We start from the raw sequence: 27,109 nt of genomic DNA on the forward strand, positions 1-27,109 counted from the left end.
GAGCAAAGCAGGGGAGGGTCCCCCCCAGTGCCCCCAGGGAAGCTGCTGAGCTGCGGGCAGCAGATCCCTGACAGACACAGCTCCAGGGCGTCCGGCGCCCACACGGGCCCCGGGACAGGCCCTTCTGGGGCCTCTGACACAGGGACAGGCCTCCCTTTCCCGGCAGCCAGTGGGCCTTCTCCCCGCCCCAAGCTTAGGCTACCTGAGTCGCCTTCTGGCTCAGTGTCCAAGGGAGCGGCCAGGATGGCAGCTGGGCAGCTCGCCTCGGGGCTGCACGTCCTTCACCTGCAGGCACCTTCCCGCCTGTATCCCCCCAGCGACTGCTGAGGCCCAGGCAGGGTAGAAAACCGCCCGGGGTTACGCTCCCCTGCCCTGGCGACAGGGACGGAACTTTGAATCCAAAACCAAGCCTGAGGACTTGTGCTGCCCCTCACAGTCTAGGCCGGCGGTGAGGCACCGGCAGACCCCCAGGCTCTGCTCTGTCAGGCAGGGGGACCGTTTGGGGGGGTGGGTGGAGAGAGAAGGACCTTTGTCCCAGAGCTTCCATGTTTGTGTGTCTTTGAGGACAGTGTCTGAACGTCTGTCTGTCCACTTGCGGTGGTCCTCCTTGGGCGGAATGTTTGCTTTACAGAAACACGGGGTGCCCCACCCCGTCTGGCCCAGGGCTGCTTCCCGTCCAGCTGCATGTCCTCGGTCCGGGGACAGCACGCTGCCTGGGGACGGAGAGGCTGTGTGGAGCCAGAGGCTGAGCAGGCCCGGGAGGGAGTAACAGGTCTGAGCAAAGGATGCCAGGGTCCCCTTAGTCCCCTGCGGCCCCCGAGGAGTCAGGGAGCAGCTGTCCGGTGCCCGCCTGGGGGCAGCCGCCCCTCCAGGCCCCGCAGCCCCGTGGCCTGGGCTGCACTGAGCTGCCAGCTGAGGTCTGGACAGACGCCGAGCCTGTCGCCTCAGGGACCTTCCTCCTGAGCGTCTCCCAGGAAGTGACCCTTCAGCGCCCCCAGTAGGGGTGTAACTGGAGGTGAGTGGTTTCCCTAGTGCCGGGTTGCCCACAGTCAGGGAGCAGTTTGCTTCCCTTCCTTCTGGGGTCCTGAGGGGGACCCCGCCCTGCCTCCACCAGCCACCCCAAGGGTACCAATCGTGGTCTTGAGCGAGATCCCCCCACATTCATTCACGCACTTGGGGGAAGGCTGTCTCCCCAGCCTGTAACCCTAGCCCCGCAGACTTTAGGGAACTACAGGCAGCCCTGAAATTCCCCGGAAGGTGTCACCGAGACCCAGCCAGAACATCCTTTTTTTATGGAGTCAAGCTCAAGGGTGTGTAAGTGTCACGTGGCCCGGCTTGGCAAGCTGGCCCATGGGCTGGATCTGGACGTCTGGGTCCACAGGCAAAGCAGGCTGGCCCTGCCCTGACCTTGCAATGTGGTGGATGCCACGGCAGCCCCCAGACGCGCTGGCCCTTCTGTGACCGAACCCCTGCCTGCTCCTCGCGCCGTCCTGCCTGCCAGCCGCGCCTCAGGGGCGGGCAGCCCCCCCTCAGCGCCTCTCTCTGCCGCCTTCCAGATCTGGTCCACTTCGACGTCCCCTCCATCCACGTGGAGCTGGGCTCGGCGCTGCGCCTCGGTCCCCGGGAGCACGTGCGGCGGCACTCGGTGGCTGAGAAGAGGGACTCGGAGGAGTCGGAGAGCACGGCCCTCTGAGCAGCGCCGCCGACACGCGTGTACCTACGGCTCCGTGCCGTCACGGCCACCGCGAGGTTGGAGCGTGGCGGACACCCGTGTGGCAGGTGTCGGCCACACAGATTTTGTGCGTTCCCTCCGGGTGGGGACTCTGGCCTTTTGTTTGATCTTGCCTTTCGACTTTGTGCCTATTTTGACCCCCTTTCAGCCTCCACGCCAAGTGACAGCCCCATCCACCCAAGGGCCTGTGTCTCAGAAACGTTCTCCGCGGGGTGGGGCGTGGAGGGCCCAGCGGCCGGTCCGCCCTGGGCTGCCTGTCGCCTGAGCTGACGGCCACGGCGAGTCCTGCGCAACCAGCCTGATGGTACAGAGCGGGGACAGGGTGGGGGGCTCGCTTACAGGAGCCGAGAAGCCCGGGGCCCTGACCAGCCTGCTGCTTCGCAGGGGAGGGCCGGCCAGGGCGAACCTTCATCCGTGGGCTGTACAGGAAATGGCTAAAAAACAACATCTAACAAACAGTTTTACTTCTCCACGCCGCGGACTGAAGCTCCCTTTCCTATCTTAAGGTTTTCTATTTCTGAATTTAAAAAATGACCTTGAGCATGTCTGGAGGGCCCAAAGGTAGCTCCCCAGGCCACCCCCTTCCCCCCCCCCCCCAACACTAGGTGTCGCTCAGTAATTGCAGCCGCCCAGGAGCATCGGGGCATCCAGGGCACGAAGATGTGGGGTCGCCTCTTTCTGGAGGTCCCAAGTGAATAGCAATAATCCTGTTACCCAAAGCTCAGACAGGAAGGGGAAACCAGCCCGCGGAGACCCCAGGACTGCGCCCTCGGCCCTGCGGCGGGGAGAGCTTTGCTCACCCTCCCCACGAAGCCCCACCTGCCCTCGGGGAGGAGACTCGGGGTGCCTGGTCACAGCTGGGATGAAGGGAGTGAGAAATAGATTCGGGTCATGCATGCAAAGCCCAACCTTACAGTTTTATCCTTTTAAAATAGACATACCTATACAGGATATAATATTTGTATATATGAAATCTATATTTGTTTAATTTGAGCCATTCAATCCAAACCCATGTACAGGTGTACAATGAGAAACTGCTTAGTTATTTTTCCCAACCAAAAGTGTAAAATAACCCTCCTCCGACAGGGGGATTTGCAAACTTTTGACGTTAACAGCTTTGCTCGCTTGCTGGCAGGGCAGTTCAGTACCCAATTTGTAATGAAGCCCGGGGGGTTGAAAGTTAGTTACCTTTAAATACATGTACAAATAGTTGTCAATGGTAATGTTATTAAAATAGATTTATTATCCCTGAGTGTGGCCTATCTTGTTTTAATAACAAGCTCAAGGGGCCACGGGAGGTGATGCCAGGCGCTGCCTCGGGAGGGACCCCGAGGTCATGGCAAGGCAAGTCCAGTCCTTGGTCTGCGTCTCCCAGCACCTGAAACTTTAAAGCTCCTTCTCTAGTCTCCTGGAAGAATATGCAAATACTAGAGGCATCTTTCTTTGAAAATTCACTTTTCAAACAAACACTAACCTCAGTGTTGTTCATCCTCAAAAGGCGGGCACCGGAGCCACCTGACGCGGTATTTCTCAGCACTCTGTAGGGCGGTGAGTGGCTCTTGTCACGGGGCAAGAAAGCAACAGGGCTCCTCTTTCGCCGGAACAACGGGAAGGCTTGTGTTTCCCCGGAGCCCCTGCGTAGCCGGGCCTGGCCTACCCCGGCTGTGGGTCTGCACAACTTCTGCCAAAACACCAGGCTGCTGAGGCGTGGTGGCTCCCTGGGAACAGGTCCCCGCCACGATCATGCTGTTTCCGGGCACCCTGGGTCCCCAGCGGCGGCACAGGGACAAAGCACTCAGGTTCCAAACGCGACCTTCACTGTGTTCCGTTCTTGGAGACGCTTTTCCTGGAGGCTTTGCGTCCACAGCCACGCGCTCCTGGGGCCCTGCTGCCTCTGGGTACAGAGGGGACGGCTGGGCCGCAGAGGGGTTGGGGGCGGGGGTGCGCCCCGACTCCACCTGACAGACTGAAGACGCGGCGTGCACGGAGACGACGTCGGCCTCCTCCACCGCGCAGCGGCTGCGCAGGCCCCGCGTCGCTACTGGGCCCTGACCTTCTTGCTCTGCGGGCTGGGGGGCTGCTCAGCGGGGGCCCGTTTCCGCATGGGCTCTGCATCCTCCCCGGCGAGCAGGGCCGCCCGCACCTGCCGCAGCTCCCGCCGCTCCCTGCGCTCCTCCATCTCCTCCAGTTCCCCGGCGAACAGGGCCTTCAGTGGCGCCATCAGCTTGGGCACCATCGGGAGGTCCCCCAGGCTGACCTACGAAGCGAGACGAAGCAGAGAGGCTGGGGTGAGGCTGTCACCGCTCCCAGGCGCCGGCCACACCCCCGTCAGCAGACGCAGCCGTCATGTCAGGCCCAGGGGTGGGACAGGCCCAGCTTGACCACTCAAGAGAACACTGCCTCCCAGGCTTGTGCAGAAGCTCAAATGATGTCACTCTGGGGACCGACTGGGCCTCCAAGAGGCTCTCAATGGACTGTGTGCAGAAGGCCCCGTGCCAGTCGTGCTGGGCGGTGGCCCGAGCCTGACCATCTGCGCGCAGACGGAGGGCGTCTCAGCCCCGCCCCCCCCCCCCCCCCCCCCCGCCCCTGCGGTCCCGGACCTTCATGTGGTCGAAGGCGATGCCGACTTTCTCATTGAAGTCAGGGCTGAAGAGCGGGATCTTGGCGTAGCGCTGGCTGAAGTGGTTCAGCATGACGAACCCTGCGTTCATGCGCATCCCCACGCCGATGGCCTGGGAGGTGGTGCTGCAGAGACGGGGCAACACAAGGCTGGAGGGAACGAGTCACGCAGACCCCTGCCCAGACTCTGCCCGCTCCGGCACCGAGACTTCCTGCCCAGAGGCGGTCTTCCCACCGCCCCCAGGGAAGCCCAGGCTCTGTGCTGTCAGACCTCCTCCAGTGAGGGCCTCTGAGAAAAGCAGGGGCTGCCGACTTGGGGCAACACGCTCTTCCCTTAAATAGCGCAAGATCCGCCCCCGGCCCCCTTTTCCCGGCTTCCCGCTTATTCAGCGTTATTTCCAGTTCTTTCCCGAGCCGCGCCTCCCCCAGAACCTTGCCTGGAGGGCGCTGCAGAAATAAAGGCAGAGGCTCCGGAGACAACTGCGTGGGGTCAGAAGCCCCCAGGGCCCCTGGAGAGAAGCAGACCAGCCCAGCATCACCGGGGAGGAGCGGGAGGGACCGGCTGACGCAAGCTCAGGGGGCTCCGCTACCTGTGTGTCTTTTCCACGGCTTCCTCTTCCAGACCATCTTCCAAGGTGGCCTCGTGGATCAGGAGGGTGGCGTCCTTCCCTAGAGCGTAAGCACAGGCCCTCTGAGCATACGGCTCGGCCTGGGGTGGCCACAGCACTTGCCCCCGGGCCCTGGGACAAGGCTGCGAGTCAGGACACCCACCAGAATCGTCGGGGGGACCAGAGGTGGCTGCCCGTACTCACCCATCTGGACCAGAGCCTCGCAGGGCATGGTGTCCCCCGAATAGACCACCTTCCAGCCGGACGTGTGCACCAGCGCGCAGCCGAAGGCGTGCTTGCAGTGCCGGACCAGGCAGGTCTGAAACTGAGGGAGCGGGTGATGGGCTCGTGGCCCAGCTACCGCCTCGCCCCCTCCTCCCCACGTCACACGCTGCTGTCCCCCCACCGGCCCTCCCGCGCCCGGGCCCTCCCCATACCTCCTCCAAGCCACAGGTTTCCAGCAGCAAACTAATCAACCTTTCCACTTTGGGGTTGGAGACCTCAGCTCCTTTCTGAAGGCATTTGGCAGGAATAATACTGTGAGAAGATAAAAATACAAACACTTAATCTGAAGTTCAAGTCACTGACTGGAGAGGACCCCGAAATCGCTATGATAAAGAAACAATTCAATTCCGTCATTAAGGCAGGGAGCGAGGGCGCTCGGCCCTGGAACTGTGTCTGGCGGCAGTGTGGCAAAGATCCAGAAACGGGAACAGACGTGAAGAGGGCAGAGGACGTGGGAACCGCCTCACCCTGCCCCCGCGGTCTAAGCCTGCCTGGCGCGCTCACCTGACGTGGTGCAGCAGCGGCTGGCACTGGGTGTGGTACTGCTGGAGCCAGGCCCGGAGCTGGGTGGGGGCCACCACGAGCAGAGGGTGGCACGGCTTCCCCAGCGACACCTGCAACGGGGAGAGCAGAGCGCCAAGCGCACGGCGCGCGTTGCAGGGAAAACGGCGTGCCGTAGCCCGAGGCGTGGCTGTGCGCGCGCATGCATGGGTGCGTGTGTCTGCGCACGTGCGCTCATTCCAAAGAAGGGCAAAAGGGCAGGGCAGTCCCGTCCTGCGCGACTCACCAGAGCCCGCTCCCTCTGCAGCAGGATGTTCAACAAGCCCTGGGAAGGAGGAGGGGACACGGATCAGCCAGGTCCACACCCGACCTCCTTCCCGCGCTGGGGCCCCTGGGTGCCCGGCGCTCTGGCGGCCACCGCCCCCCTGCCCCCAGCGGACCCAGCCGCCCGCCTCCGGACGAGGGCAGGTCCGAGCAGCCGCGTGGCGAGGGGAGACGCACGTGGCGCCGGGCTTGCGGAAGAGCCCAGGCCCGGGCGGAGGTGCGCGGCCGGGAAGAGGGAGGCGGCCTGCTCACCGTGTGGTGGTCTGCGTGCAGGTGGGACACGAACACGGCGGCAAGGGTGCCCAGGAGCCGGTCTACTTCGTCTCCATAGTGGCGGCACAGCTGCCCGAAGGTGCCCTCCCCGCAGTCCAGCAGCAGGGACGCGTCGGAGCTACGGGAGGAGACAGGTTTGCCCTCAGGGAGGAGGGCAGGACGAGGCTGGGTGCCCGTCTCCCGGGACCGCTCAGCTCCTCCCGCGGGAGCCGCTGTCAAGGGGATGGTGGTCTCACACGTCCGTCCTTGTGACACGAAATACTGTCGCGACGCTCTGTGAAGTTAAGTGCAAGGAGCGTACCTAGAGCTACACAGATGCTGGGCACCCGAGAGAGTTTCTGCGGACGGAGAGGGTGAGGACATGAAATCCACAAGACTCTACTTAGAAGGAACGTGGCGACAGCCGCTGTGGCCGCCAGGAGACCTGGAGGCTCTGCTTTAGCTGGCGCGGCCCGGGGACAGCGGCTGCACCAATGCCCTCCGGGAAAGGCCGGGGCCGCTTCCCGCCAGCTCCTCCGTCACAAGAGAAACACGTCCCAGACCCGTGCGCTTCTGTTGTCAGGGTGCCCCTTACGACTGCCAAGTACGTTTAACGCGTTATTCGGCTGTTAGCCATCCACCACCAGCACCCGGATGACAAAGCAAAACTTAAAAACGAGCCTGGCTTCCCGCAGACAGCCCAGGTCCACCTCCCTGCGGACCTACACCACCAGGCAAACCCAGGCGGCTCACAAAGCGAACGCAGGAGCCCCAAAGCCGCTCCGCACCCCAGCGGCACCAGTGAGAGGCCCTGTGACACAGAGGCGGACGCCGGTCCTGGCCTGGGTCTGCCCCACCGCCAGCCATGAGCAGCCTGGGGCAGGTGCACCGATGATGGGGCTGCGGGAGGTGGCCAGTCACGGGTTCACAGGAGGGACGTGGAAACTCAGCGAGACCGCCCCTCGGCAGGGCGACGGCATACACGTCAGCGGTTTTCAGCCGAAGACGTAACTACGGGTGCCTCCCTCCAGTCCAGCGAGCTACGGAGGCCGTAACTGCCTGACCCCTCCCCCCGGGCCCCAGCCAAGATGGGCCTCCAGGGACGTACAGGCTGAACCTCCAGGTGAGCCCGGCGGGTGGAACAGGATCTGCTGAGAACACCCCGGGCTCCCGATTACGGGCGCCTCCCATGCAAGGATTAATACCTGATGTTGATGAGAGCGGAGCTGACGTTCCGGACCTTCATAGGGATCGCGGACCCCGTTCCGAGGAAGACCACTTCTGGATACTGGCCTCTCTTCCCTATGGAAAGACACACGTCAAGCTGTTCACTTCTTCGGGTCAGAAGTGAGCCAGCACTGGAGTTAAGTCCAGCTCCACAGGAGGGGCTGGTGGTCCGACCTCCTTACACATGGGCCTGGGGCGAGGGGCCCCGGCGCTGCCTGGGAAGGAGAGCAAAGGAATTCCACAGGCCTTTCTGCAGCAGAGTTGCTCTAAGTGTTAAATAGCAAAGGCCACCTTTTCATGCTACAAGTCAGCATTTATCTCCCGGGGCTGGGGACCCCCGGCCAGGCCCTGCTGCACTTTGCAGGGGTTCCGAGGGCCAGCTCCCAGAGAAGAGGCAGAGCCGCCTAGATTCTGAAGATGGGCCCCGCTTGGCCTGACAGGCCCCGGGTGCACGTTCACGAGTATGATCTAAATGGACCTTTAACGGGCAAACCAGAAACCCATCTCAAGCCCACAGCACGTGCAGCCAGGAGCTCATCTTCCTGAAATACCAGACGGGTGCCAGCTGGATTAAACCTGAACCCGCCCTCTGGTCCAGCCTTGTTTCTCCACCTCATTCGTGAGCTGAAAACACCACTGGGAAAACCAAGTACTGGAAAGAGGGCACGGAGTTCCCCAGACTGCTTTTCCTGTCAGGGCGGTGAGAGCCCAGCAAGGTGAGTGACATGGCCGGAATCTTCCGTGGACCCTTCCCGGCAAAGCCAGGACTAGGCTGCCAGCTCTGTCCAGGGCCTCACAGGAGGCCCCAGAACCACCGCACTCAGCTCAGCGTGGGCCTCGCCAGGAGAGCCTGGGCACCATCACCTAACCTCCAACCTAACCAAGTGGTCCGGGCGGGGGCCGGCACTGCTGGTCTTAAGCGGAGGCCAGAGAAGCAATGGCTTAAACAGGTACCCGGGGCTCGACGGGGCCACGCGGACCCTCCACTCAGTGCTGTGCGAACAGCTGCAGGAGGGCAGAGGCCAGGAGACACCGGGGCTGGGCCCTGGTCTGGCTCACCCGCCGGGGCCGGGCCGTCCTGCACAGTCTTCCTGTACTCCTGCACGCTCTCCTGGAAATTAGGCAGCTCCAGGGCCTCAGCAATGAATTCCTCAGGGTCGCAAGTTACGATGGCATCCCTGCAAGAAGAAGGCATCTTGGGGCATCAGGGGAGCGTGTGGCCCCAGGCAAACACCCTGCCCATCCAGCTCAATCCCTGGGGACCGCCTGCAGAAAATGCTTTCAAATCTAAGTGACTGGGGCCTGGGGCGGCTCCGCTCTCCTGACCGGCAGACCTTTTCCCAGCTCAGGGCGTCTCACAGCTCCGGCTCCTCAGAACCTCTCAGCTCAAAGCGGGACGGGGCAGCCCTGGCACTCCTGACATTTGTGGGGGGGGGGGGGGGGACGGACGGGACGGTGCGGGCACTCTACGCAGCCCCCTGACCTCTGCTCGCTACACCCACTAGCATTGGGCATCCCCCAGGACCGGGGGTAGGGAAGGGGGCCCTTCAAGGGCCCCAACTATTCACCGCAACAGTGCCTGGTGCCCAGCAGTGGTCCAGAACGGGGTCTGCCCGGACACAGACACCACGGCGTGCACAGGACACTTCCAGTTATTCAAGGGTGAGATTTTAAAAGTTAAAGATGCAGGGCCGTAAGCACCTCTTGGGTGACTGGCTAAGGTGAACGCTGCGGCGCCTTTCACCAGGTGCCTCGGGCAGTGCCGCCCCGACCCGCTAACCCCGCTCTCACAATCACCCTAAGGGAACACGGTTCTCCTCAAGGACTTTTATATAAGGCACTTGTTTCGCTACAACAGCAAAAAGCTGGAAATGCCTCCAACGCACCAACACCCGTATCTGGAACACCGGCGACAGTCTCCTTACGAAGACTATCGTGACGCAGGAAAAGACTGGCAGCGCGTCAGGCCCTAAACCGACGGTGTAGACGTGTATTTTAACACATCCCCACGTACTCAAAGATAAAAAACACCAAATGTTAACCATTGCTGTGTCAGGGTGATGGGATTACGGCTGACTGATTTTCTTCACCCTACGCTCACTCATTTTCCACGTTCCAAAACAACGAACACACACAGCTATTAGCAGAGGCAACTTTCGGGAAAGGACGGCCGTCAGCCCCCGCCTCCCCGCCTCCCCCAGATCAGCTTAAAATGGGACGCAGCCACCGTCCGCCACCTATCGTCTGTGGCGCTTCCTGGGTCTGACACGGAGACCACGCGGCTGAGGAGCCTGCGCCATTGACCCCCCGGCCCCTCCCAGAACGAGCCCGACACGCCCCGCCCCCGGCCCCTCCCAGAACGAGCCCGACGCGCCCCGCCCCCGGCCCCTCCCAGAACGAGCCCGACACGCCCCGCCCCCTCCCAGAACGAGCCCGACGCGCCCCGCCCCCACCGACTGAGACCACACCGACCTCTGCCACTCGCGCCGGGGCCGGAGCTGGTACTTGAGGAGACACTGGCCGCGGACCAAGGGCACGCAGGGGGCAAGCCCTCCTTCCTGTAAGAGACGGAGCCACGGTCCGCGGGGGGCAGCTGGCTGGGGGCTGGGCAAGGGGCCGAGCTGGGCCACTACCTGAGGGCGGAGGCTGGCGAGTGGGGGGAAGATGCCGGGGTGGATGAGGCTGAGCTGCGTCTGGATCTTGTGGCTGCGGAGGTTGTGGACCGACTCACAGTGCTCGTTCAGGACCAGGTGCTGGGTGTCGGGCCCGAACCTAAGACGGACGGACACACGGTCAGCACGGCGTCCTTCTGGGAACACTCCCACCCGCGGGGCAGCACTGGGGACGGGGCGGCCGGGTGCTGGGAGTGTTCAAGAGGGTGAGTGACCTGTCCACCGAGGTCACCCTACGTGGCCAGACACAGCCCTGCTCCTCCTCCTCAGAGCCCGGCGTCTCTGCAAAGTCAGAGGCCCTGGGCGTGTGGGAAGGACACCAGGAAAACCAGGAGCAGGTACAGTGCTGGGGACTTGGAAACACAGGGAGCACAGGGGGAGAAAGAGGAAAACGGTGATGGGCGTCAGCACTCAGACCCCGGGGGGCAGAGGACCAGGGCGCCGAGGAGGGACTGCCGGGGCCAGCGGGGGAGGGCGGTGTCACCACGCGTCACCACGCGCCCGGGTCCAACCCCAGCAAGTCCTTCCACCCGGCGCGGGCCTCGGCCAACGAAACCAGGAGAGTGGGACCCGTCCTCCCGGTCGCTGAACGTGGGTTGCCGGCAAGATCAGGAGAGGGAAATGAAGCGTGTTTAACGCGCTGCCTGACGTGTCGCGGATGCTCAGTAAACTGAAGCTGCGGCTTTATCCTTGCAAGACTCTTCTTTAGGAAACACGCACGGGATGGTCCAGAGGCAGGATTTGTTCAGAGCTGAGGAAACCAGCCCCAGGCAAGCGGGGACGCCCCCAGAATCCAGGGAGGGCAGGAACCCCAGGGAGAGCTCAGGCGGGGGGCAGGGGCGGCGGCGGAACCGCGGCTGGCGTGCGCCGGGGCTCCTACCTCCCCATCCACTGCTGGTATCTGCTGTCCAGGAGCACATGCTCCGGGGTCATGTGGACCACCAGGGCCACGGGGGCTTCGGCTCTTCCTTGGAAACTGGGAGGAAGGAAGCAGGGGGCTCTGCTGGGTCACGTGGTGCAAACTCAGGACATGCTGATCCGGGGCCGGGCAGCCAGGGAAGGCGCTGTGCGGAGCCGTGGTGGCCCAGGCCTCGGCAGGGGCAGGACTGGTCAGTGCCAGGCCGGCCTTCCTGAGCCGTGTCGGCTCTCACCTCTCCGCCCGGAGACCCCTCCTTACCTCCTGAAGGTGGCATTCTCACAGAGGGGCTGAATGAATCCTTCGTCTGGACATTCTACCACGACGAAAGCGATCCTAGGGTCTGGGGCGGTGCAGATCTCTTCAGGCAGAATCTGTGAAGTCACTGAGGTCAGGACGTGCTCCCAGGGCAGGCCCTCGAGTCACCTGCTAACACCGCATCACCCTCCAGAGAAGCGCCGACATAAGATCACCACCTGCACCCTTCTCGCCCTCTCCGCTGACACGCAGACAGGCGGCCGCCGGCTGGCAGAGGGCATTTCACACCTGAAGTGGCCAGACGGCCCGGTGTGGCACGCATGGTTCTCTCAGGTCGCGTGGTCCTGACGTCCTTACATCTTGTGACAACGTCATTCCCTTGGGCCACACATCCGAATTCCACCCTTACGGGGTCCACCCTGAGCTCAAGTACAAGGGAAAGCATCCACCCTATAAGGAGACCCCCAAATCCTAACGAGACAACCCCCAGAAACGGCCCGGCACGGCCAGCTCTGATGTGCAGGACAAGCCTAGACAAGAGACCCTATTTCATCGCTCAGCTAAGTGCTGAAATCCAAGCTGTTCAGTCCCCTCAAAAGTGATGTCTGGCCTTCCCTGGTGGTGCAGTGGTTGAGAATCTGCCTGCCAATGCAGGGGACACGGGTTCGAGCCCTGGTCTGGGAAGATCCCACATGCCGCGGAGCAACTGGGCCCGTGAGCCACAATTACTGAGCCTGCGCGTCTGGAGCCTGTGCTCCGCAACAAGAGAGGCCGCGATAGTGAGAGGCCCGCGCACCGCGATGAAGAGTGGCCCCCGCTTGCCACAACTAGAGAAAGCCCTCGCACAGAAACGAAGACCCAACACAGCCATAAATAAATAAATAAATAAAGAAGGATAAGCCCAACTTTATAAAAAAAAAAAAAGTGGTGTCTGCAGGGCCTGACCCAGGCAGTGACTCGGTCCAGCGTCCCGGTCCCTGCCTGTCACTGCTGAGACTGCAGCAACAGGGCACCTCACCTCTCTTCCTTCGAATGTGATGCTTTTCCCGTCCTTGACAGCAGCAATGATGGGCGCAATGGCAGCTGTTCCGCTGAAACGAGAGGCGAGGCCTCGGTGAGGGCGGAGTTCTGGGAGCTCAGCGCGCCCGGCGAGGCCCCCCAGCTGTCCCCGCCACTCACACTGGGAGGCCCAGCTCCTTCGCTTTGAGTACTAAGAAGTTTCCCTTCTTCATGTGGAGCTGTAAGGAAGAGATCTCCATGTAATTCCCGTGACTGATGAAGAAGCTTGGTTTTCGTCATTCGTTTTGAAATCAGTTGAGTTTAGCACTAAAAGCTGAATGATTTAAAACCAAGGTGTTTTATTTCCCATTAACTCCTTACACATCTAATAAAATGCAATCCATTTCCATATCAAATAAGACGTGTCCTCCAAGTACCTGGAGGAGAAAACACTGTTGCTTTTATTATCCTGCGCGGGTCAAGTAACAGCCAAAGCAGTGTCACCGGAACACGTTCTAGCAGAAATGATCGCGTAACCAAGTGACATGGCATTCCAGTGACAAGGACAGGGTAGAGCGTGTGGATGGTTTTTCTCCTCTACTTTTCATGTATTTGGCAAAACTGTGCTGTTGCTTTTATATGAAGTTACAATAAAAAGTTCCCAGTATTCTCTTATTATGTTAAAAGGGAAATCAATAATCCTAACACAAAACCTCATAATCATTCTGTACTTAAAAACTCATGTCCCAACGTTTTAGAAATCCACATATTTCCTACCTAATAACAGGAAAAAGTCAGAAATGGCATAAAATGTTAATAAGTCTTTCAGGGTTGACTTATATTTGAATTTCATTTTCTTCCTTAGATCTTTAGAAGCTATTTGCATTTCCTTTTAACTTCCTGAATTTAGGAAACTACTCTTAGGGCCAAGTCTCCAGTTTGGAGCCGAAAGCCTTATTAGGATTCTAGGATTTTCTATCTTGGAAAACGTTATCCTAGAGGAGTGATGACAGCTTAATGTGAGCACATAATACAAAGATGACAGAACTTAGATGACACCTTCAGATAACGACATTAACAAGCACTGTGGTGACCACAGACCCAGATGAAACTGGATGGAAGCAAAATGTTTCTAATGTTTAACAGGAATGTCAGGCCTAAGGCCGGTAAAACCTGTGCCTCCACTACAAGCTCAATTCAACCCGTGGAGGAAGTTGTTCCCGTCTGAAAACCCAATGCCAGCTCACAGGCCCCAGGGCAGCAAACGGCTGCCTGAAGCCCAGGCTCCTATCAGACAAGAGCTTCTCAGACCCTCACACCCAGAGCCTATTTCTCCCACCTCCCAGAACTTGAACTAGCTTTGCTTTACCGCCTTCTGAACCCTTAGCCGAGAAGCAGCAAATTTCCAGGAAAGGGAAAAGGGGCTGCAGGATGACACAGTGGGAGGAGCAGCAACAGATGGGAGGAGCCAGAGGCCAGGACACAGCCTGCGGCGACTTGGTGTCGGTGCCTCGGCTCCCAGGACAGCTGCCCCCAAACAGCTCCCTGATCACACAGAACACACCATGGTCGACGTAATCTGTTCAGGAAGGATTGATGCAGGGCCACTCAAAAGATTACCACGTAAACTGCTCTGAAAAATTATTCTGCTGCCTAAAAATACAGACACACAGAAGTAACAAGCCTACAGGCAACAGTACTTAACTTTTATAAAAGTTAAGTACTTTTTATATCTAAGTAAAATAGATATAAACTATTTTTATAGATATAGATATTACTTTTTACTATCTAAGTAAGTTGATGTAAGTTATACTGGCAATGATCTTACAACTAACAACTAATATTACTACTAACCTTTCATAACTGTTCACTTGCTGGTGTTAAAAATTTTTACAAATGGATGAAAATTACAAATATATTTTAAAATCAACTTTACCAAGTCGACTTTAAATCAAATATATTGCTTAAAAAAAAAAAAAAATCAAAGCTCACGAAAAAGCAATGTAGTCTTACCGGAGATTAGACAACTGTTTGCTGCAGGTTCTAGTATAATAAAATTTTAATGCAAAGTCCTATTGAAAGTAGGCAATTAGATCTGAAAAACACGTGATTGTAATAACATTTTCATAGAATTTGACCAACTTCAGTTTACCAATCTAGGCCTTTGTGAATGCTAGCCAACATTAAAATTAGTCCAGGTGCTTCCCTGGTGGCGCAGTGGTTGAGAATCCGCCTGCCAATGCAAGGGACACGGGTTCGAGCCCTGGTCTGGGAAGATCCCACATGCCACAGAGCGACTAGGCCCGTGAGCCACAACTACTGAGCCTGCGCATCTGGAGCCTGTGCTCCGCAACAAGAGAGGCCACGACAGTGAGAGGCCCGTGCACCGCAATGAAGAGTGGCCCCCACTTGCCGCAACTAGAGAAAGCCCTCGCACAGAAACGAAGACCCAACACAGCCATAAATAAATAAATAAATAAATAAATAAATAAAAATTAGTCCAGTGTCGACCCACCAAGGTCATGTGACTTTTCTGGACTGTTAAACTTTGTTGTAATAAAATGAGAGAGAAAAAAAAATTAGTCCAATGTCAGCAGCTCAATGACTATAGTAAGATGATACAAACTAAAACAGAGTTGAAGGAGCCTTAATAAAGGCCTGATTCATTTGAAGGGAAATGAAGCTTTTTGTGAAAAAGTAGTCTTTTGATCCTTCTCAAACTCTTCCAAAAAATCGAAGAGGAGGGAACACCCCCAAACTCATTCTATGAGGCCACCATCACCCTGATACCAAAACCAGACAAAGATGTCACAAAGAAAGAAAATTACAGGCCAGTAACTTTGATGAATATAGATGCAAAAATTCTCAACAAAATATTAGCAAATTGAATCCAACAACACACAAAAAAGATCATACACCACGATCAAGTGGGATTTATCCCAGGGATGCAAGGATTCTTCAATATATGAAAATCAATCAATGTGATACACCATATTAACAAACTGAAGAAAAAAACACATATGATCATCTCAATAGATGCAGAAAAAGCTTTCAACAAAATTCAACACCCATGTATAATAAAAACTCTCCAAAAGGTGGGCATAGAGGGAAACTACCTCAACATAATAAAGGCCATATGTGACAAACCCACAGCAAACATTATTCTCAATGGTGAAAACACTGAAACGATTTCCTCTAAAATCAGGAAAAACACAAGGGTGCCCACTCTCGTCATTATTATTCAACATAACTTTGGAAGTCCTAGCCACAGCATTCAGAGAAGAAAAATAAAAGGAATCCAAATTGGCAAAGAAGAAGTAAAACTGTCACTGTTTGCAGGTGACATGATACTATACATAGAAAATCCTAAAGATGCCACCAGCAAACTACTAAAGCCAATCAGTGAATTTAGTAAAGTTGCAGGATACAAATTAATACACAGAAATCTCTTGCAATCCTATACACTAACAACAAAAGACCAGAAAGAGAAATTAAGGAAACAATCCCACTTACCACTGCAACAAAAAGAATAAAATACCTAGGAATAAACCTACCTAAGGAGGCAAAAGACCTGTATGCAGAAAACTTTAAGATACTGATGAAAAAAATCAAAGATGACACAAACACATACAGAGATATACCATGTGCTTGGATTGGAAGAATCAATATTGTGAAAATGACTATACTACCCAAAGCGATCTACAGATTCAATGCAATCCCTATCAAACTACCAATGGCATTTTTCACAGAACTAGAACAAAAAATTTTACAATTTGTATGGAAACACAGAGGACCCTGACTAGCCAAAGCAATCTTGAGAAAGAAAAACAGAACTGGAGGAATCAGCCTCCCTGACTTCAGACTATACTACAAAGCTACAGTAATCAAGAAAATGTGGTACTGGCACAAAAACATATATATCAATGGAATAGGATAGAAAGCCCAGAGATAAACCCACGCAGCTATGGTCACCTAATCTATGACAAATCAGGCAAAAACATACAATGGAGAGGACTTCCCTGGTGGTGCAGTGGTTAAGAATCCGCCTGGCAATGCAGGGGACACAGGTTTGAGCCCTGATCCGGGAAGAACCCACATGCCGCGGAGCAACTAAGCCCGTGCGCCACAACTACTGAGCTGCGCTATAGAGCCTGCGAGCCACAACTACTGAAGCCTGCGTGCCTAGAGCCTGTGCTCTACAACAAGAGAAGCCACCGCAATGAGAAGCCCACGCACCGCAACAAAGAGTAGCCGCCACTCGTCACAACTAGAGAAAGCCCGTGCGCAGGAATGAAGACCCAACGCAGCCAAAAATAAATTAAATAAATTTTTTAAAATTAAAAAAATATATATACAATGGAGAAAAGACAGCCTCTTCAATAAGTGGTGCTGGGAAAACTGGACAGCTACATATAAAAGAATGAAACTGGAACACTCCCTAACATCATACACAAAAATAAACTCAAAATGGATTAAAGACCTAAATGTAAGGCCAGACACTATAAAACTCTTAGAGGAAAACGCAGACATAATGCTCTTTGACATAAATCACAACAACATCTTTTTTGACCCATCTCCTAGAGTAATGAAAATTAAAACAAAAATAAACAAATGGAACCTAATTAAACTTAAAAGCTTTTGCACAGCAAAGGAAACCATAAACAAGATGAAGGGACAACCCTCAGAATGGGACAAAATATTTGCAAACAGAGTAACTGACAAAGGATTAATCTCCAAAATATACAAGCAGCTCAAACAGCTCAATATCAAAAAAACAAACAACCCAATCAAAAAATGGGAAGACCTAAATAGACATTTCTCCAAAGAAGACACAGATGGCCAACGAGCACATCAAAAGATGCTCAACATCACTAATTATCAGAATAATGCAAATCAAAACTACAATGAGGTATCACCTCACACTGGTCAGAATGGCCATAATCAAAAAACCTACAAACAATAAATGCTGGAGAGGGTGTGGAGAAAAGGGAACCTTCAATATACTATTGGTGGGAATGCAAATTGATTCAGCCACTATGGAAAACAGCATAGAGTTTCCTTAAAAAACTAAAGATAGAACTACCCATTACTGGGCATATACCCAGAGAAAACCATAATTCAAACAAATACATGCACCCCAATGCTCATAGCAGCTCTATTTACAATAGCCAAGACATGGAAGCAACCTAAATGTCCATCAACAGAGGAATGGATAAAGAAGATGCAGTACAGATATACAATGGAATATTACTCAGCCATAAAAAGGAACGAAATTGGGTAATTTGTAGGGACGTGGATGGACCTACAGAGTGTCATACACAGTGAAATAAGGCAGAAAGAGAAAAGCAACTGTCGTATAATAATGCATATATGTGGAATCTAGAAAAAAGGTATAGGTTATCTTATTTGCAAAGCAGAAATAGAGACACAGACGTAGAGAACAAATGTATGGATACCAAGGGGGAAGCGGGTGGGGTGGGAGGAACTGGGAGACACACATTATTGATACTATGTATAAAATAGACACCTGATGGGAACATACCATATAGCACAGGGAACTCTACCTAATGCACTGTGGTGACCTCAATGGGAGGGAAGTCCAAAAAGGAGGGGATCTCTGTACGTGTATGGCTGATTCATTCTGTTGTGCAGTGCAGGCTAACACAACACTGTAAAGCAACCATACTCCAAGAAAAAATTAATTAAAAAAAAGCAATCCCCAAATCCTCAGAAATATTTCTGCTGTAATTTAAAACAAACAAACAAACAAACATGGGGTCCACAGACACAATGGAGTATTACTCAGCCATTAAAAAGAAAAAAAATGAAATAATGCCATTTCCAGCCACAGGGAAGGAGGTAGAGGTGATCGTACTAAGTGAAGGTAGTGAGACAGGGACAGACAAGTATAATGAGACACCACTCACGGGTGGAATCTAAAAGTGGACACACATGAACTTTACAAAACAGACACAGCCTCATGGACTTAGAAGAGAAACCTGTGGTTACCGAAAGGGAAAGGTGGTGGGCAGGGAGACATAAGCAGGTTGAGGTTAACATATACACACTACTATTTATAAAATAATCAACAAGGACCCAGGCTACAGCACAAGGAACCCTACTCAACACTCTGGAATAACCGACATGGGAAGAGAACCCGAAAAAGCACACACATAGGTCTACGTATAAGGAAATCAAGTTCCTGTACACGGAGGAAAAAACAGCAGTGGTAACAAAACCCGCAACGCTGTAAATCACCTACGCTCCAATAAAAAATAAAGTTTAAAATAGAAAAAAAAGAAATGCCAAATCTGTTCCCCTCAGGCCTCGGTGCCCTGAGCTGGTGTCACATCCCTGGAGCCCGAGCAGGCTTGGGGCCCAAGGCTGGACTGTCAAGGGCTAAGGGAGCCAGGGAGGACATGCCAGCAAACGAGCCCCGCCTGGGACCTGGCCTGCCTGGTGCCCTGGGCACGTGCCCACCCTCTCCAGACCCAGGCGGGCCCTCCTACAGCGAAACCAAGCAGGTGCACCCAAAGGATGGTGGAGCCCGTGGGCTGGAAGAGCTCCGAGAGTCCCCTGGGCTCCACGCCTCCTTAGGGTTGCCCCACCTACCTACAGAAGACAGCACCCTCGGCAGAGTGGTGACACCGGAGTGGGGACTGGCTGAAGGCGGGAAGGGCCGTAAGGGGTGAGGGGAAGAAGTCACGAGACACAAGCCTGGGGCGTTTCTTCTGGCCCATTCCCCTCTAACTGGCAACCCGGGAACAGCACTTTGCCTCAGGCTCTGGTTGCCGGGGAACCAGAGCCGGTCAACCAGAGCCGGTCACGGAGAAATGCTGCCGCCTTGTGGCCGTTTCCCGTAACAACAACTTTAAAACCAGTGCTGAGGGGCACTTGATCTTCCCAAGGCCTGCGGGGCTGTGAATGACACCTGCCCTCAAGAAATGCCCCGGGGTAAATCAACGGAAAAGAATTCAAAACAGGGCTGACTTTCAACAGGCCAATTTCAAGAGGTAAATTATGCACACACTGTATTTAAAAAAAAAAAAAAAAAAAGCACATGGAAAGATACTCAACATCGCTCAGTATTAAAGAAATGCAAATCAAAATTACAATGAGGTATCACCTCACACCGGTCAGAATGGTGTCATCGTCAAAAAAAAGTCTACAAAGAATAAATGCTGGAGAGGGCATGGGGAAAAGAGAACCCTCCTACACTGTTGGTGGGGATGTAAATTGGTACAGCCGCTATGGAGAACAGTATAGAGGTTCCTTAAAAAACTAAGCGTAGAATTAGCATATGATCCAGCAATCCCAGTCCTGGGCTTAGATCCGGAGAAAATCCTAATTCGAAAGGACTTGAGCACCCCTATTTTCAGGGCAGCACTATTTACAATAGCCAAGACATAGAAGTACCCAAATCGACCAATGACAGATAAATGAAGCATATGTGGTACATATATGCACTGGAATACTACTCGCCCATAGAAAAAGAACGAACTAATGCCATTTCCAGCAACACAGATGGACCGAGAGATTATCATATTCAGTGAAGTAAGTCAGAGAGAGAAAGACAAATATAAGATATCAATTACAAGTGGAATCTATACATTCATACAATCCAACTAATTTACAAAAGAGAAACAGACTCACAGACTAAGAAAACAAACTTACGGTTATCGAAAAGGAAAGATGGGGGAGGGATAATTTAGGAGGTTGGTTATATTCAGTCGATATTCAAAAAGAACCTACTGAATAGCACAGGGAACGCTACTGAACACACTGTAAGAACTTATATTGGGAAAAGAAACCGAGAAAGAATACATATACGTCAATGTATAACTGAATCAAGTTCCAGTATGCCTAAAACAAACACAACCTTGGAAATCAACTCTGCTCCAATATAAAATAAAAATTAAATTATACACTGATGTGTATAAAATTGATGCCTAATAAGAACCTGCAGTATAAAAAAAAAAAACAAACAAAACAACTAATACTAAACTTTCATTGGGTTATTTGTATGGAAATATGTTAATATAAATGTTTCAGACATTACATGAAATTTCTAAAAATCTTGTATTTGTATGGAAATATGTTAATATAAATGTTTCAGACATTATATGAAATTTCTAAAAATCTTATATTTGTATTTGTATGGAAATATGTTAATATAAATGTTTCAGACATTACATGAAATTTCTAAAAATCGTATATGTTCTGGTATAATGTTATAAGTAATAATCCTAGTTATTACTTTAAAATGTATATCTCAGACATAACTAATTTTCTTGTCAACTGCATTATTATGAAATTTCATCAAATCTTTAACAGTGGTCATTTTTAAGTCTTTTGTCATTTACAGACAGTTCTGGGTGTACTCTGATGCTTTTGCAAATATGTTCCTATAAAAGGCTTTCATCTTCAAGAAATTCATGGAAAAGACTCTGACAAGTACAGGTTTCTGGTAACTGACTGTACTGCTGAACTGAATGAATAAGCATTTTCAGAACTCTAATGAAAAACTGATGAACTCATAAAAGTGCTAACAAAAGATCAAGATAAAAAAAAAAATCAATTACATGGGACTGAGTGAACTGATGAGGATGAGTATAATTTTTGTGACTTTCTGTCTGAATTAAAAAAAAAAAATCCCACAAGGACTCAGAGGCAAAGAATATACAAATCAATTTTCACTGCAAAGTAAAGGAGCTGTTACAGTGGAGGATTACTGGACTGAATGTCAATATTATGACATAGTATGAGTGTGTTTCATGTTTGGTAATTGCAATCATTGTTGCTTTTGTTGTGGTCATCCATGTACAATGCTTGGTGTCAGTCTATTTATCTCTTGTAAAAATAAAATACAGTGTGTGTGTGTGAAAAAAAAAAAAAATGAACACAAGCAGTAAACACACTGTGGCTGAAACTAAAAAAAAAAAAAAAAAAAAAAGAATGAAGGTGACAGAGGCAATTTTAGGCATAGCAGCAATATACCAAGTTGGTCCTTGATTTGCACAATTCCAGTATGCATCAATTTTAGTTACCACTGTTTATACATAACACAGTCCTCACAATAACGTGGTTTAAATTTTCATTATCATAGAAAAAAAAAAAAACAAGAAAAAAAAAAAAACAAGAGTGGGGCATGGAGAAGTGCTGCCGCCTTGTGGCTCTTTTCCGTAACAACAACTTTGAAACCCATGCTGATGGGCACTGAATACTCACAAGGCCTGTGGGGCTGTCAAGGAAAGACATCTGCCCTCCAGAAATGCCCCAGGTAGGGCATCGCAAAAGAATTCAGAAGAGGGCAGACACTTGAGAAGCCAGTTTCAAGAGGTGAGTTTTACTTAACCCGTTTACAAAAAACCACATGAAAAGATGTCCAACATCGCAAAATATTAGAGAAATGCAAACCAAAACAACGAGGTTATCACCTTACACTGGTCAGAATGGCCACTGTCAAACAGTCGACAAACGATGAAGGCTGGAGAGGGTGTGGAGAAAAGGGAACCCTCCTGCACTGTTGGTGGGAATGTAAATTGATAACAGCCACTATGGAGAACAGTATGGAGGTTCCTTAAAAGACTAAAAATATAACTACCATATGACCCAGCAATCCCACTACTGGGCATATACCCTGAGAAAACCATAATTCAAAAAGAGACATGCACCACAATGTTCACTGCAGCTCTATTTACAATAGCCAGGACATGGAAGCAACCTAAGTGTCCATCAACAGATGAATGGATAAAGAAGATGTGGTACATATATACAATGGACTATTACTCAGCCATAAAAAGGAACAAAATTGGGTCATCTGTAGAGATATGGATGGATCTAGAAAACTGTCAAACAGAGTGAAGTAAGTCAGAAAGAGAAAAACAAATATCATATATTAAAGCATACATGTGGAATCTGAAAAAACTGGTGTAGACCATCTTATTTACAAAGCAGAAACAGACACACAGATGTAGAGAAGAAATGTATGGCTACCAAGCGGGGGGGGGCGGGGGGGGGGGATGAATTGGGAGATTGAGATTGACATGTATACACTATTGATACTATGTATAAAATAGATAACTAATGAGAACCTATTGTATAGCTCAGGGAACTCTACTCAATTCTGTGGTGACATAAATCAGAAGGAAATCCAAAAAAATAGGGGATATATGTATACGTATAGCTGATTCACTTTGCTGTACAGTAGAAACACAATATTGTAAAGCAACTATACTCCAATAAAAAAAAAACTAGTCCAACGCCTGCAGTATAACAACTACAGTAAGATGATATAAACTAAAAGAGGTGAAGGAGTCTCAATAAAGGCCTGATTCATTTGAAGGGAAACAAAGCTTTTTGTGAAAAAGTAGTCCTTTAATCCTTCTCAAACTCTTCCAAAAATTGAAGAAGAGGGAACACTCCCAAAGACATTCTATGAAGCCATCATCATCCTGATACCAAAACCAGACAAAGACAACACCAAAAAAGAAAATTACAGGCCAACGTCTTTGATGAATATAGATGCAAAAATTCAACAAAATATTAGCTGAACCCAATGATACACAAAAAAGATCACACACCACGACCAAGTGGGATTCATCCCAAGTTCACAAGGATGGTTCAACATACTCAAATCAATGTGATACACCATGTCAACAAAAGACAAAAACCACATGATCATCTCAACAGATGCAGAAAAAGCATTCGACAAAATTCAACATCCATTCATGATAAAAACTCTTATCAAAGTGCGTATAGAAGGACCATATCTCAAGGTAATAAAAGCTATTTATGACAAACCCACAGCCAACATAATACTCAATGGTGAAAAGCTGAAAGCCTTCCTGCTAAAATCTGGAACAAGGATGTTCCACTCTCACCTCTTCTATTCAACATAGTATTGGAAGTCCTAGCCACAGTAATCAGAGAAGAAAAAGAAATTAAAGGTATCCAAATTGGAAGGGAAGAGGCAAAACTGTCATTATTTGCAAATGATATGATACTATATATTGAAAACCCTAAAGACTACACACAGAAACTACCAGAACCGATAAACCAATTCAGCAAGGTAGCAGGATACAAGATTAACATACAGAAATCAGTTGCATTTCTTTACATCAACAATGATATATCAGAAAGGGAATGTAAAAAAATAATACCTTTTAAAATCACAACCCCAAAAATAAAATACTTAGGAATAAACCTTGCCAAGGAGGTGAAAGACAGATGCTGAGAACTATAAAACATTAATAAAGGAAATTGAAGATGATTTAAAGAAATGGAAAGATATCCCATTCTCTTGAATAGGACAAATTACTATTGTTAAAATGGCCATACTACCCAAAGCAATCTACAGATTTAATGTGATCCCTATCAAATTACCCATGACATTTTTCAAAGAAGTAGAACAATCCTAAAATTCATATGGAACCACAAAAGACCCAGAATTGCCAAAGCAATCCTGAAGAAAAAGAACAAAGCAGGAAGCATAACCTGCCCCCAGACTTCAGACAATACTACAAAGCTACAGTAAGCAAAACAGCATGGTACTGCCACAAAAACAGACATATGGATCAATGGAACCAGAGAGCCCAGAAATAAACCCACACACCTACAGCCAATTAATCTTCAACAAAGGAGGCAAGAATATACAATGGGAAACAGTCCCTTCACCAAGTGGTGTTGGGAAAGTTGGACAGCCACATGTAAATCAATGAAGTTAGAACACACCTTCTCACCATACACAAAAGTAAACTCAAAATGTCTTAAAGACTTAAACATAAGACATGACACCATAAAACTCATAGAAGAGAACATAGTCAAAACATTCTCTGACATAAACCCTACCAATGTTTTCTTGGTCAGTCTCCCAAGGCAACAGAAATAAAAAGAAACAAATGGGACTTAATCAAACTTACAAGCTTGTGCACAGCAAAGGAAACCATAAACAAAATGAAATGACTACCTGTAGAATGGAAGAAAATATTTGCAAACAATGCAACTAACGAGGGCTAATTTCCAAAATATACAAACAGCTCATACAACTCAACACCAAAAAAAAAACAAACAACCCAATCCAAAAATGGGCAGAAGACCTAAAGAGATATTTCTCCAAAGAAGACATACAGATGGCCAATAGGCACATGAAAAGATGCTCAACATTGCTAATTATTAGAGAAATGCAAATCAAAACTACAATGAGTTACCACCTCACACCAGTCAGAATGGCCGTCATTCAAAAGTCTACAAATAAATGCTGGAGAGGGTGTGGAGAAAAGGGAATCCTCCTACACTGTTGGTGGGAATGTAAATTGGTGTAGCCACTATGGAAAACAGTATGGAGGTTCCTCAGAAAACCAAAAATAGAATTACCATACAACCCAGCAATCCCACTCCTGGGCATATATCCAGACAAAAGTCTAATTCAAAAAGATACATGCACCCCTATGATCACAGCACTATTCACAACAGCCAAGACATAGAAACCACCTAAATGTCCATTAACAGATGAATGAATAAAGATGTGGTACATAGATACAATGGAATACTCCTCAGCCATAAAAAAGAATGAAATAATGCCATTTGCAGTAACCTGGATGCCAACTAGAGATGATCATACTAAGTGAAGTCAGAAAGAGAAAGACAAATACCATATGCTGTCACTAATATGTGGAATCTAAAATATGACACAAATGAACTCATCTATGAAACAGACTCACAGACACAGAGAACAGACTTGTGGTTGGCAGGGGGCGGGGGAGGGATGGATTGGGAGTTTGGGGTTAGCAGATGCAAACTATCATATATAGGATGGATAAACAACCAGGTCCTACTGCGTAGCACAGGGAACTGTCTTCGATATCCTGTGATAAACCATAATGGAAAAGAATATAAAAAAGACTGTATATATGTGTATAACTGAGTCACTTGGCTGTACAGCAGTAATTAACACAACACTGTAAATCAACTATACTTCAAACAAAAAGAAATTCCTAAAAAAAAAAAAAGTAGTCTTTAACTTCAGAAACTTATCAACTATTTCTGAAGTTCAAGAGGGAGGCTCACAGCCAAATATGAAACATGTCTCTGTAGACTGACTCTGGCTGGAAGAGAATCTGGAAGTACATACAAGCATAGGTGGTTTACTGGGAACCAGGGCAACTGTTTCCTCTGAACACAGGTGATGGTAGGAGCTGCTACCTTCAAATTACCGGAAACCCTTAGGTCACCAGACACATGTTCATGTAGAGCGTCCAGCAAGGTGCTTACCTTACAGACAAAAGCTACGACCAAGGAGGGGTCCCTGCCGTGCATTTTCTGGCCAGCACCTAAGGAGAAACAAATCCGACCCCACGAGGTAAATGGCAATGTCTCCAGGTGCCACAAATCGGTGATTGTCGGATACCTAATCTGACTTCACACAAACTTAAATGGATGGAACTGTTCGGATACAAAGGTCAAAGAAACACTGGTATTTTTTCTCAAGCACATCTTTTCTTTTTCCTACTCGTGTTGAGATCTGAGTAAACAAAAATGCAAAATGCCAACCAGAAAATGGCAAGTGAAATGTTTAAAAAAAATGACACATTTTACCTAGAAGTGGAGATGAGAGGGAAAAATAAGTTGTAACGTGCTTTACAAACAAGTTAAGAATATGGGAAATAACACAAAAGCTACAAGGCCTGCAGAAACGACATGGGTGTCAGCCCTCACCCGAGCCACCCAAAAAGGACAGCAGGGAGGGCCAGCCCCTTGTCGGTCCTCAGACAAGACACGGCCTCGGGGCAGAGACAGGAACTTATCAACCCTGCCCATCCCTGGACAACAGCACCCTCAAGCAGCCCAATTCCTGTGATACGTCTCATCCTGGAATTTTAATCCAGTTTCCCAGTAGGCTGTCATTCTGGAAGAAAAGGTGCAAATCCACTCGTTGATATGACTGTTCTGTCTGCTTAGCTGTTAGGTTCTGCACTCAGGAAAAACTAACTTGCGTTACTGCTGCCTTAACGAGAGACAAAAAGTTCATCGTGCCTTCTCTGCAGTGCTGACGCTGTGCTGAAACACCTTCTTTGTGTGTGGGGTTCTGCACATATGATGGGTGCACATATAAGGAAGTGATTTTGATTTGGGGATGATACTGACTTATTACAAGTGAAATGGGAATTCAAAAAAAAAAATCCAAAGACTGTAATGAATTGTAAAGACTTAATGATCTATACTGTATGATGAAATAAACAATGTAACTTTATACCAAAAAAAGAGAGAGAAACACAAAGCCTCCCAATCAATCCTTTGCCAGGTCCTGCTCTTCCTCTGGTTAAACTGAACCCAAAGCCTGGGGCTCCCCAGGGCTGCGGACTGGCCCCTACAGCTTCGTGTGGCTGCTTTTAAAGACAACCTTCTCACCTGCCCCACAGCTGAATCCTAACGCGATAAGAAAAAGCGTCTGTTTTGCACCCAGAACTTCCTTATGACAAAGGAGCCAGTGGATTCAGACAGACTCCCGCCCGCACCAGCCCCAGCAGCGCCAGCAGCCCCCCCAGCGCGCCGCCGTCCAAGCACCATTACCGGCCGCCAGGTGCTGCTCCCCTTCCGCTGGTCCCGCGTCTGGAGACGGCTCTGGACTCAGCCTCTCTGGACTCTGCGCTGGCTGGCGCTCCCCGTTCACCTGTTCGCCTGGTCAGGAAGGGAAACAAGCAAGTGACACACACCG

At 50.5% G+C, this 27,109-nt stretch overlaps 2 protein-coding genes across 5 annotated transcripts in view; one reads left to right on the top strand and one right to left on the bottom strand.

The window, feature by feature from the left end:
- The window catches only part of ARHGAP44 (Rho GTPase activating protein 44), a 143,170-nt gene extending 140,359 nt beyond the window's left edge, over positions 1-2,811 (top strand). For 2 of the 3 annotated variants that reach the window (XM_036836322.1, XM_036836323.1), the window contains one exon: positions 1,557-2,811. In XM_036836322.1, the coding sequence (XP_036692217.1) occupies positions 1,557-1,693 (137 nt within the window). In that variant the 3' untranslated portion in view covers positions 1,694-2,811. The remainder of the gene's footprint in view (positions 1-1,556) is intronic. The other variant, XM_036836324.1, reaches the window with a different exon arrangement.
- A 141-nt stretch (positions 2,812-2,952) lies between these two features.
- ELAC2 (elaC ribonuclease Z 2) overlaps positions 2,953-27,109 on the bottom strand; it is a 29,517-nt gene continuing 5,360 nt past the window's right edge. Inside the window, exons 7-24 of one of the 2 annotated variants that reach the window (XM_036836321.1) lie at positions 26,965-27,072; positions 25,666-25,724; positions 12,574-12,632; positions 12,413-12,485; positions 11,398-11,510; positions 11,101-11,196; positions 10,182-10,320; positions 10,021-10,106; positions 8,608-8,726; positions 7,527-7,623; positions 6,322-6,460; positions 6,032-6,070; positions 5,749-5,858; positions 5,397-5,496; positions 5,164-5,284; positions 4,942-5,020; positions 4,333-4,477; positions 2,953-3,989 (exon numbers count right to left, since the gene is read on the bottom strand). In XM_036836321.1, the coding sequence (XP_036692216.1) occupies positions 3,771-3,989; positions 4,333-4,477; positions 4,942-5,020; positions 5,164-5,284; positions 5,397-5,496; positions 5,749-5,858; positions 6,032-6,070; positions 6,322-6,460; positions 7,527-7,623; positions 8,608-8,726; positions 10,021-10,106; positions 10,182-10,320; positions 11,101-11,196; positions 11,398-11,510; positions 12,413-12,485; positions 12,574-12,632; positions 25,666-25,724; positions 26,965-27,072 (1,901 nt within the window). In that variant the 3' untranslated portion in view covers positions 2,953-3,770. Of the gene's footprint in view, positions 3,990-4,332; positions 4,478-4,941; positions 5,021-5,163; positions 5,285-5,396; positions 5,497-5,748; positions 5,859-6,031; positions 6,071-6,321; positions 6,461-7,526; positions 7,624-8,607; positions 8,727-10,020; positions 10,321-11,100; positions 11,197-11,397; positions 11,511-12,412; positions 12,486-12,573; positions 12,633-25,665; positions 25,725-26,964; positions 27,073-27,109 lie in introns of both variants that reach the window. The other variant, XM_036836320.1, reaches the window with a different exon arrangement.

This window comes from Balaenoptera musculus, chromosome 20 (genome assembly GCF_009873245.2).
Source record: "Balaenoptera musculus isolate JJ_BM4_2016_0621 chromosome 20, mBalMus1.pri.v3, whole genome shotgun sequence".
NCBI classification, from domain to species: domain Eukaryota; kingdom Metazoa; phylum Chordata; class Mammalia; order Artiodactyla; family Balaenopteridae; genus Balaenoptera; species Balaenoptera musculus.